This window comes from Colobus angolensis, unplaced genomic scaffold, assembly GCF_000951035.1.
Source record: "Colobus angolensis palliatus isolate OR3802 unplaced genomic scaffold, Cang.pa_1.0 Scaffold167, whole genome shotgun sequence".
Taxonomy (NCBI): Eukaryota; Metazoa; Chordata; class Mammalia; order Primates; family Cercopithecidae; genus Colobus; species Colobus angolensis.
Genome location: NW_012114788.1, coordinates 4,510,959 through 4,522,493, shown reverse-complemented (window position 1 = coordinate 4,522,493; position 11,535 = coordinate 4,510,959). Strand labels below are relative to the sequence as shown.

At 58.2% G+C, this 11,535-nt stretch overlaps 1 protein-coding gene across 1 annotated transcript; it reads right to left on the bottom strand.

Moving 5' to 3' along the window:
- Window positions 1-381: 381 nt before the first annotated feature.
- LOC105508761 (TBC1 domain family member 3B-like) lies at window positions 382-11,132 on the bottom strand. The gene is given in 16 exon segments (XM_011937693.1): window positions 382-422; window positions 425-628; window positions 815-1,177; window positions 2,150-2,302; window positions 2,697-2,796; window positions 3,267-3,332; window positions 3,682-3,776; window positions 4,489-4,609; window positions 5,134-5,182; window positions 6,417-6,526; window positions 6,856-6,963; window positions 7,416-7,496; window positions 7,982-8,021; window positions 9,309-9,391; window positions 9,554-9,626; window positions 11,051-11,132. Coding segments are annotated over 15 exon segments (1,686 nt in total). The 5' UTR covers window position 9,626; window positions 11,051-11,132.
- Between the last annotated feature and the right edge of the window lie 403 nt (window positions 11,133-11,535).

Below are 11,535 nucleotides of genomic sequence, written 5' to 3'. Positions count from 1 at the left end.
GTACTGCAAAATGTCATAATTAGGGGCAGCTGGATGGAAGGTATAGGAGGACACTGTAGTGCCTTTTCAATACTTCTGTATATCTAAAATAATTTGAACAGAAAACATTTATTTTAAAACATGAAGGGGGTTATCCTTCCATAAGGGTAGAGTACAAAGGCAGGCGCACGGTGTTGTTGGAATTCAGAACGCTGGTGGCAGGACTGGGGGTGCTGGGAGGGGCTGGACATGGTTGACTTTGTGATCCGGGGGCTGGTGTGTTCCATCTGTGAAGGTCTTTCGAGCTGCACACTTTCTTAATAAATTTTCGTAAGTTTAAAGCTGGCTTGGGTTGTTAAGTCTCGGGAAGTTATCCAGCTATGAGCCCTGCCCCAGATGCTACTAGAAGCCTGGAGGGAACTGAGAACTTTCCAAGTAGAGGAGCAGGGGCAAGACCCTGCGGTGGGAGCGCACTGCTGCTCGTCCCTAGCTGTTAAGGAGGTGTCCTGGTTGGAATCAGTGCTGGGTGCAGTGCAGGGCTGGAAGTCCATGTCCACATTGTGGCTCAGTGCAGTGAAAGCCAATCTCAGCCCCTCTGCAGGGTGTTCCGCCTGCCAGAAGGTGGCCAGCTGGTCTTCCTGGGATACGGTACCATTGTAGAAATTAGGTGCAAGTCTCTTGTCCGCAGATGGGGTGCCCTGTTGCAGTGGGATGTCTCCCAACCTCCCTCAGTCCTGATGGGCCTGGGCAGGGTCTGGTGTCAGGGTTCCCATGGGCTTCCAGAGCTGGCCCTGTCCCACAGTCCCGAAGCTGTCCAGGACGCATTCAGAAGGGACACGGACCCAGCAGCTCTGTTCGAAATCATAATGGGGGAACCAAGGGCCCCCTACATCCAGGTCTGTTGGGAGCCGGGGCATCGAGTTCCACTCCAGGAATCTCCAGGAACCCTGAGGTCTTCCCTGAGCTGGGGCCGGGCTGGGCACACCCTGAGTGCCCACAGGGTAGGTGTCTTCCCGGACAGCCCCACCAGGACAGGGTGTGGAAGAACGAGGTGCCCATGGCGGGGAAGCTGACCAAATGGTCCGCTGGAACTGGGCTGGTGGGCCTGGAGGGGCCTTCCTGTCCCCCTTGCAGAGGGTCGTCCTGCCACGTGAAGCCCGCACAGGCCTAGGTGCCGAAAACCCTTGCTCGGGTTTGGCTGAAAGGAAAACAGTCGTGGTCAGCATCTCCACTGAGCCCATACAGGCCTTTCCGGCTGGGCCCCACCTGCCTGGGTCTCTGGAGTCCTCAGGGTCTCTGTGGGGCCCCGTGGTCTGACACTGAGGACACGCCTGTAGTCTGCTGATCCCAGAGGAGGGGTGTGTGCCACCTGGCATGGGGAAGCTGTTGGGGGATGGCAGGTGGCTCCTGGGACTGCCCCCAGGGTTCGGACTGGCTGGGGGATTCCTACCACACACCCTCGTCCCAGGGCTGTTGGGCCAGGGATACAGCCCCCAGTGAGAGCTCAGGTGGGAGGGGACTTGGATGTCACCCTTTGCCACCTCACATGGGGACCCATCTCCACAGTGGGTGATTGGACCCGGACATGGGTCACCCTCTGCCCTCCTGGGTTGCCCAGTCCATGCCAGGACTGATCGTTCCCACATCTGTCTGAATTCTTGGCTCTGGCTCTCGCCCGGGGTCCTGCTTGTGCCCTCTCCCTGAATGCTCTGGGAGTGAGGGACACCCGATTCCCTTGTCTCCCTGGCTCAAGGCTGGTTGTCCTGGCAACCTTGGAGGAGTGTGCAGCAGTGAGGGGCCTCTGCTGCTCTCTGAGGCTGTGGGTGCTTGCAGCGAGGGGCAGGGTTTCCCACAAATGGATCTGGCTCCTTTAGTGCCCTTGAGGGTCCCGTGATGGGGAGACAGAGACACTGTGGAATGCGGGAGGGGGCTTGTTGGAGGGTCATGCCCACATCGCCCTCATGCGGGCACAACACATCCAGTACACACGCACTGAGCGCCTGCCCTGAGGACCGGTGGGCCTCCTGTACTTTCTTAGAGTCCAGGAGGAAGAGGAGGAGGAAAAGGTGAAGAGGAAGGCCCAGGTAGTATGGTTGCGGGTCTTGGGCACTCCCCCACTATTGACTGCCCCAGAGGGTGACATGGGAGGGGACATGACACTGGAGCCCACCTGGGGGTGGCAGGTCCCCTTGCTTCCTTGTTAGTTTCTTCGTAGAGGCCCTAAGATGCTTGAGCACCGAGTCATCATCCAACTCCCAGGTATGGAAGAACTGGTTCCGAAACCATGCCCACAGGCCAGACCTGGACGTCTTCATGAGGCGCTCTAGGGACAGGGTGGACATCAGGCCAGGAGAATTCCCTGGGAGGGGGCACAGCTGATACCCTGTGGCCACTTCAGTCTCCCACTGGGCGGTGCCAGAACCTTTTGTGGCCACCCCAGGGGTCCAGATGTGCACAGGAGACTGTGGCTGGGGGATGACCTGGGCAGGGAAGTGCTCAGAACACTCCTGACTTTCATCTGGGCCATGTGGCGTACGGGCTCGGTGTCACTGTGCCTTGCCCAGCCCACCTGACCAGACCTCCCTCTAGGCCAGAACAGAGAATCATGAAGACAGTATGAGGAAGCTGCCCTCGGGTTAGTCAGGGTCTGACCCCAGGGTCTGATTCCCTGGAGGCCTCCTGGACCAGGTGTGCCCACTGGGCACACGGAGACTTACTCCTCTGAACTTTAAAGGCAATGCTTGTCATCGGCATCAACACCTGTTCTCCTTCCAGCAAATACACGTCCCACAGGCGCAGGGTGAGCCCAAGAGAGATCTGTGGGGACAGCAGGTGTGGGAGACTGTAGCCCTTCCAGGCTGGGGCTGGTGGCTCGAGCTGAGCCCACTGGGGCTTCAGTCCCCAGAGTCAGTGATCTTCTCCATGAGGGTTTCCTGAGCCCTGCAGGATGCTGAGTCAGACAAGGTCTTGCAGCTCCTCATGGGAGACACTCATTGGAGTGGGGATGTGGCTCCTGGAGAGAGGGGCTTGCCCAGGGCTTAAGGCTTCCCTGATCCCTCCCAAGTTGGGTCCTGGCCCAGTCTGCCTGTAAGGCGGGGCCTGAGTCCCAGTTATTGCCCTGAGATGACCCCTCCTGGGCAGAGGGTTTTGTTTGGGTGTCCTATGGGGACCCCCCTGTGGGCGGAGCCTCCTGTGGGCTGTGGGTGAGCCAGACCCCTGGGCTGGGGAAGCAGGGCACTGCAGGGCAAGGAGGGTCCCTGAGCCAGGGTCTCCCTATGCCTTCTTACCCCGTTATTCAACATCTGGAGAAGCCAACCTAACGAGGAACCCTGCGCGCAAAGACCTTCCTTGTCCTGATGGGAGGAACAGAGGTGCTCAGGGCCCCCTGGGCTGCCCTAAAAACCTCCCTCTTCTAGGGCCTCTGAAGACCCTTCCCCTAGTGCAGAACACTGGGCGGTGTCCAGGGCTCCCCACAACACGGTCCTCTTCCCACACTCCCAGTGGACACACTGCCCTTTGCCCTGCTCTGCGGGAGCTGGGCCCCCATCCCTGTGCCTCTGTCATATAGACCAACTCCCAGCCCATGGAGAACCCGACATCCCAGGTCACGCAGTGGCTGGGACTCAGCCAGTCACCAGCCCCACGGGATGCAGGGCCTCTGGAGAAGAGCCCAAGCTTGCTCACCAGACACCATAAACTCACCAGATGCAACATGGTCTTGGGTTGTGACGTGGGGACCACATGCTCCTGATGGTCTTGGAGCCCCTGGACTGTCCCGCCATTTGGGCTGTGGAATCCTGAGAAGCCCCCAGCCCGTCAAGAAATCAGAGCCTTTCCCCAAGATGTGGAGCCATCAGCTGGAAGAGCTGGGCAGCTGGAGAGGCCCCCAAACCGCAAGGCCTTTCACCCTCCCATCTGATGACCCCAGCATGCAGCCTTTGCCCTGGGGACGTGGGGCAGGAACATCCCCTGGAGCCTGGCTGGAGGATTCCCTGGAGGCCTCCTGGACCAGGGTGCAAAAAGGGCAAGCCTGACTTGAGGCCACCACATGGCGGCCAGAACAGGGTGGGTGCTGGGCTTCCTGGTCGTCTCCTGGAAGTGGGGTCAGGCCAGGGGACACAGGATGGGGAGATGCTGCCACCTGGGCTTGGTGGGCCCATTCATGGGCACCAAGGGCAGCAGGAGCCCAGGCAGCTAGAGGGCAGGAGGACTCTCAGGGAGGGGAGAGTCAGCTGCACAGAATCAGAGCCAGAGGGCGTGGCTGCAGGACACAGAGGGTGGCCATGGGGAGGATGAGATGCCCTCTGCTGATGGGGATGAAAGACGTCTGACTTGGGCTTTGGGGATCAGCTGCGGACTCCTGTGGGACCCTCAGCAGAGACACCCTGAAGACTCCCAAGGAGCTGGCTACACAAGGAAGGTGCCTTGGCTGAAAGCCGAGATCACCTGGCCAGGGTGGCCGTCCCTGGATTTGGCTGCATGAGGTCCCATGGGCAGCTGTTCACTTACCCTGCAGGGAGTGCCTCTCACTGGCCAGTAGCTGCACCAGTGCCCAGAATGCATCCTCCTCAGGCAGATAAAGGAGGAACAAGGCTGCGATGTGGCTCAGGTCCCTGCAGTAGCCCACCTCCTGCAAGAGCCAGAGTCACCGTGAAAGGACATCACCTGGGAGGACTGAGGTCACCTGGGAGGACTCATGTCATTGGAGAGGGCAGAGGTGACCTGGGAGGCTTCCTCTGAAGAAGAGGCTTCCTCAGGGTGCAAATTCATTTCATGACAAGAGCCAAGTCCATCAGGCACTTCAGCACCTTGTCCAAAATGTCTCCTGATGGCACCGTCCTGCGTGTGACTCTGCCAAGCTCCTGGGCTTTGGGGCAGCCCCAGGAGGAGGGCATCATTTCTTGTTCTGAGAAGTGGTGGTCAGACCCAGGTGACACCAGGAGTCCAGGCCCCGACTCCTTTGTGTCTCAGCTTGACCCCTTGAGGCCACCCCCTTGCTTGGAGGTTTATGCCAGCAGTGAGCTGGAGTCCTACCTCCTATATCCTGGTGGCTCACAAATACTAACTTTAAAAGAAGCGACGGCACCCGACCAGACACCCACTCCTGTGAACAGGGAAATACTGCCCGGGAACGTCACTGCCGGGAATACTCACCGGGTTATACTCCGAATATGCCAGGAGGATGTAGAATAGTTCCCGCTGCCTAGGAGACAGAGAAAAGAGGCTTTTGTTTGTTTTGTGCAGATGTTGTTGGTTTCACTTTGTCCACAAAGCCTAACGACAAATCCCATTTCAGGTTCAGATGATTCACCAGATAAGCAGTGAGCTTTTCAGGGCCTTTGAGGAAATATTTCAGTAAAATCCACATCTGTGATATGCAGATAGCCTAGTCATACAGTGATTTGCCTGATCCTTTTCACTCTAAATGATTTTCTTTATTTTTTTTCAGTTTGCACACACGCCAGTTCAGTCTTTGGGTGTACAGTTCCTCCATGGTTCTAAACCAATGGGCAGAGTCTCCCGGCCACCGCTTCAGCCCCTCCTGGAGTGACTCCTTCATCTCCCAAGTCTCCAGGGTGGCCCCTGTGCACCCAGCCTCTCCCTGATCCGTCAGCCCCTGGCCACCCAGACTGCTTCTCAGTCCCTATGGTTTGGCCTTTTCCAGAATGGCCCAGGAATGGGAATCCTACGTGGTAGCTTATTGTGTCTGGCTTCTTTCCCTCAGCAAAATGCATCTAGGATCAACCCACATTCATCCGGCCATCACTGGCTCGTTCCCTTTTCTCACTGGGTCTTCCGTTTGGAGGGAAGACCGGCCTTGCTCTCCCCATTCCCGTGTTGAAGGCCATCCCCGAAATCTCCGTGTGTGAGTGACAATGAATTAAGCAGTAACATCTTATGTGGATGTCAGTTTTCAAATCAGTGGGTTCAATATCTGAGACACTCTGTGGACACGTGGTTGAAGTCCACTGAGCTTTGTGAGCCACTGCCCAACTGGCTGTCAGAGTGGCTGTGCCATGTCACGTTCCCAGCAGACAAGGATGACAGTTTCCAGGACCCCTAATTGCCCCAGCATTTGGTGATGTCCGTGTTACCTCGGGAGGCTCAAGGGCCCTCTGTCCTGCCACCCTCCCATGGGTCCTACCATGGGTCCCCGTGGGTCAGGGAGAGCACCTTTCACCCTTGTGCATGATTTTGTTTGCTGCCTTCTGTCTCCTCAGGATCCCCCTGTGTTCTGGCCCCACGTGTTCCAGTCTGGCCCAGGGCTTGGAACCAGGGAGGTGCTTGTTTCATGGAGCCGGCTGCTCCCTGGGCCAGGAGAGCTCTTGGTAGCTCTGTCATCCCTCCTGGGTGACCCTGGCTTCTACTCCGGGGAAGCCCCCATCCCTTTTGTTCACTCCATGTCTGCTGGGACCCTGTGGCTCCCATAGGCTTACTTGGCTCCGTATCGATCCCTGAAGAAGATGTGAGTCCTTAGTGTCCTGCTCACGTCCAGGTCGATCTGGTGGATGTGTTCAGATGACCTCTTGCCCTTCTCCTTCATGACCTGTAGGGCAGGGCCAAGAGGAGGAAGCAGCCACAGAACAGATGGAAGACTCCCTGCCCCAAATGGCAGTCAGCCCACAGTCAGCACTCCGGGAAGGAAGGAAAGCAGGAAGGTTTCCTTCTGCACGAAGCTGATTTTTGGCTTGTTACTGAAGCCGGGGAGGGTCACCAGGGCTGAGTTTGTCTGTGGTGACTATGTCACCGTCTGTGCCCAGGATGTGCATCTGACCATCCCACCCACCCTCCAGGCTGGGCTTGATGCTCCCTCCAGCTGGAGACCTGGGCCCCTGCCACGGCCTGTCCTGTTTGTTGTGCTCTGGCTGAGCGTACCTTGTATGTTCTGGGGTTTTTCGACTTGACTTCCTGTATATTCAGGAGGACTGACCACACTTGGCCCCGGATGTTCATGGGAATGCCCTTATATACTCGATCTATCAGCTGTGGGCAGAAAACAACCTGGTGTCACAGGCCACGGGGCAACCCCAGTGAGGACCAGAGCCCGAGGATTCTGGAAATGGTTGGTTTTGGCCCAGTGATTCCTCATTAGAGGTGACATTAAGCTGGGACAGGGTCTCCCTTCCCAGGATTGAAAGAGTGGATGCACACTCAGAGTCAGGACTCTGATCTGAACCTTTTCCTTCCTTTGGGTCACCAGGGCATCCCTAGCCTTGAGCTCCGGGTGATCCCAGCCCTAGATTCCGATTCTCTCCCAGGGAGGTGACGCTTGCACAAATAGGCAGGCAAACCACCGACCAGGCCTGCAGTCCTCTGGGTGAGGACAGTGTGCCACCCGCCCTCTGAGAGGCTGATGGTGCCAGGCCACAGCCATGGGTGCCTGTCCCATGTCTCTGCAGAAAGTGGTTCCGGGGGCCTCTCCCTCCACACATTACCTTTTTGCTGTTCTTGTATGTCTCCCATTGTCCCAGCATTTCCATCCACTTGCTCTTTGGTGTTAGCTCCCGCCGCATTTGCTGTCAAATGAGGAATGTTGGCGTTAGGGGAGCTGCCAGGCTTCCCAGAGCCGCCCGTGGATGCTGGGTCTTGGGCTCTGGAGCCCTGGTGGACCCAGCTGGAGGGAGCCAGGGAAGGGCAGACCCTAAAGGCTGAGAGCCTTTGAGCAAATGAGCACCAGTGGGCTGGCTTTGGGACCCCGGGACGTGCCATCCTCAGGCTACAGACACACCAGTCTTAGGTCAGGTCCCAGCCTCTAGGTGGGGTCCTGACACAGGCGGGCAGCCACCCTCAAGCCACAACTGTGGTTCTCACTTTGGAATTTTATCAAACTGCCCAAATTACAGTAACTTGGGGTGAGATCCAGCAGGGACTGCTGCCCCTCCCAGTGACAGCATGTGGCCCTCAGCTGCCACTGCACAGGCCAGCTGCCTCCTCTGCCTCACCGACCACCCGCCCAGTCCCCACGCCCCTGGACCAGCCCCCGCATGCATGAGGCTCTTACCTTCACCTCCCTAGCAGTGGCAGGAGGCAGCTCTGTCTCACTGTAAGGCAACCCAGGCAGAACTGAGGACCTGCACAGGGCCTGGAGCTGCCCCAGACTGGGAGCCAACCCCCAGAAAGGACAGGCTCTGTCCGTATCCAGCTCAGGGGTCAGCCCAGGAGAAGGCACAGGGAATGGAAGACAAGGGCCTTCCTGTGGGGCTGACTCCCAGGAGGGGCAGGACCTGGGAGAAGAAAGAGTGCGGGGCCAGCCTGGGCGGGGTTACTGGGGCCCCTGGCGTGGGGGGCGGTCAGGCTGCATAATGGGGCTGCCTGTCCTGGACTCGAGGTGGTGCTTTCTGCTGGAGCTGAGAAAGGTCAGGCCTGAGACGGTATGGGGGCCACCCAGGGTGGGCGACCAGGCCCTGACAGGAGTCCCTCAGGGAGTGACCACATCACCGCACCAGGGTCAAGGCAGCCTGCCCTGAGACCTGCCCAGTGTACTCCTGGTGCACCAGGGGCCCATCCCACTTGACAGCCCCAAGGCCCTTGCAGGTTCTGACCTCCCAGCTTCCACCTGCCTCTCCCTGCACCTGATCCATACACCCTGCATTTCAGAAGTGGCACGGCTCATCAGCTCCCACCCCACCTCCCCCGGGATCCTCTGGCTCTCCATCCTATGATCCCCAAGGGATGGTCTCCGGGCTGGGCTCCTCTTACCTGGCCCCAGATCCCTTCCCAGCACCAGACCCAGGGTCTTTAGCCACAAGCCCTGCTACCTCCCTGGCCTTAACATGAGATGCCCAGAACGGGGCCCTGCCCATCTTGTCCCCCATTCCCCTAGGGCCACAGGCCCCACTGTCTCCATGCCTTTCCATCTTCCCGATGGGGGCAGTGAGGGCTGTCGCTCTAGGGAAATGAGGGAGGACAGGGGGAGGTGGGCCTTCAGAGACCTGCTGGACAACAGCCCTGAGGCTGGGCCAGGCGTCCCCTCACCCTGTGGCCACAACACTTGGATCTCACTGGGGTTGTCTCCAAGTAGACAGGGCCAGACCCTCAGGCTGCCCCGCTCCTCTTGTGCTAACTTGTGGACAGAACTGCTGAGAGTCCAGGGGCCTGACCTAGCCCAGTCTCCATTCCCACCCACTCCCTAGATGGGCCCCGCACCTCTGGCCTAACAACAACCTTGGACTGGACCTGCAGGGGAGCCAGGGAGGAGTTCTGACCCTGGAAAGGAGGTTGGCCCGACCCGGCGAGACAGTCCTGCCTCAGAAAGGCCTTTCTAAAAGCAAACCCATCCCTGAGCTGAGACAGGTGATTTAGGGGTGAGGGGAGCACAGAGGACTCACTGCACAATCCCAAAGCAATCAATGCTGCTGTAGATTCCAACAGGCTCAGGCCCCATGTCCTCTGGCAGCCCAGCTCGGTGTCCCTGTAACCCAGAGGGAGCCTTGGTGAGGGGTCCAAGGCAAAGAGTGCAAGGGCCTGGGGGTAGTGGTCACCCGTGCCTACCCTGTGCTCCTAGGGAGCCCAGGACCCTTTGACCAGGGCTCACTGGAAGAGGCCTCCCTCCAAGGAGCAGACCGACCTGTACCTTCTCATACTTCATAATGATATTCTCTCGCTCCTGTGCCCGCAAACTGTCTGCATCCTCTGCGATTTCCATCCTGTGAGACAAAATCATCTAAAAGTTACATTGTACCCGAGAGCTTCAGAGAAAACCTGAATCGTTCCCACCGGGCTCCCAGATGCCGGCTGGCTGCGTAACCCCCATTCCACCACCGCCCCCAGGTAAAAAGGAGCCAGACCTAGGGTCCCACACCTGCATGAGTCTCTGGAGTCTCAAGCCCCAAGCAGGGGTGGGCATCATCCCAAGGACTTGAGGACAGTGGGACCTGGACAGAGAATCCCGTCATCCCCAATTGCCATGAAATGGGGACACACCTGTCCCAGCAGGTTGAATAGTGTCCACCTGCCAAGGGCAAAGGGTCCATAGTGGGCTATTCCAGGGATGTGGAGGCAGACTGGGGTCAGCAATCAGAAGTCTCTGTACAATCGGCCTCCTGAGATGCTCAGGGACCACAGAGATGCCCAGTTTCCTACAGGGATCAAGATCTCTCCTGACTGCTCTGTTCTTCTCCGCTCATCACTTTGGCTCCCGTGGCCCTTCAGTCTGAACAGTGAAGCCACTTTAGGAATAACGCCAGTTGAGCAGGAGGGTGTTCGGTTTGGGGATGAAAATGATCTACTGTGCTCGTGGAAACCCTCACTCAGGGAGGGACTGTGGACTCCACCATTCTGAGCTGTCCCCACAGGAGGGGCTTTATTTTCCTGGGTCACTGAGGAAGGACTGTGGGTCCTTGGTCCTGGAGAATACCTGGATGGACCGTCCCTCCTGGGAACACTTGGGGCAAAAGGAGGGCGAGGCCTCCAGAGGACCAGACAGAGCAAGAAATACTTGGAGAGAACCCCAGTGCCTGGACCCCTTTGAACAGAAGGGAAGATGGTCTCCCCCAGCCAGCCCTCCAGGGCTCCTTCATTTTCCACAGCTGCCCAAAGGCAGAAGGTTCCCCAGGACAAGGGACCATGTGTGTTCAGTGGGGCCCGCAGCCACCATCAGGACCCAGCTTAGGGCAAAGAGGTGTGCTGAGGACCCTCCTATCCCCCCCACCCACAGTGGATCCATCACAGTGGCTCTGCCAGGACCAGGCTCTGCCCCATCGGGATGGGAAAACTGGGAAAACTTGGGATCTAGGGCAGGGAGGTCACAGGATTCAGGCCTGAATTCCAGCACAGCACACGGCAGGGCTGAGAGCAAAACCCAGGGTTCTGTCTGGATTCCCAGGCCGGTTACCGCCTCTCTGACCCCAGACGTCTCACCTGTCAAATAGGTACACTAGGGAACGGCACTCACTCTGTGAAGCCACCATGAAGAGGAAAGAGCCAATCTTCTATACAGGCAGTGTAGAACAGGCGCCCGGTGGGTGCTCAGGGATGACCCTCCTCGGTAGCTGCCCAGAGGCCAACACCACCCACACCATAGCCACTGTCCCCAAGTGAGCCTGGAGGGAAGAGAACAGGTCGCACTCACCTGATTCTGATGAATCAGCTGGCCTGCGTTATACCTCTCAGGTAGAAAATCTTCGAGTCCACAAAAGTGTTCACAGATACCACTGTGCGTGTGTAACTGCCGTAGAACACAAAGGCAGGCCGGACAGCGGATTGGTGCTAAGCACCAGTGACATGGTGAGGTCATGGCACGCATCACAGTGGGGCCTTGCCCGGGTCAGCAGGGCCCAGAGGCAGGGTCCTCCACTGCCTGAGGCGGCCACACGCCTGCCTGCAATGTGTTTGCACACGTGTGTGGACACGTGTATGTGGGTAAACACGTCTGTGCACGTGTGTGTGGCTTCTCTGTCCAGGCCTGGCTGTTCCACTCATGTGTGCACCCTATTTCCTCATCACTGTCACCCCTGAGGCCCAGGACCAGCATCAGAGCATACATGGGTGTTCCCTAACTTCAACCCTCCCCGCCCAGGGTGGTCTGGGATACACTTAGGGGTGGAGGAAAGTGAC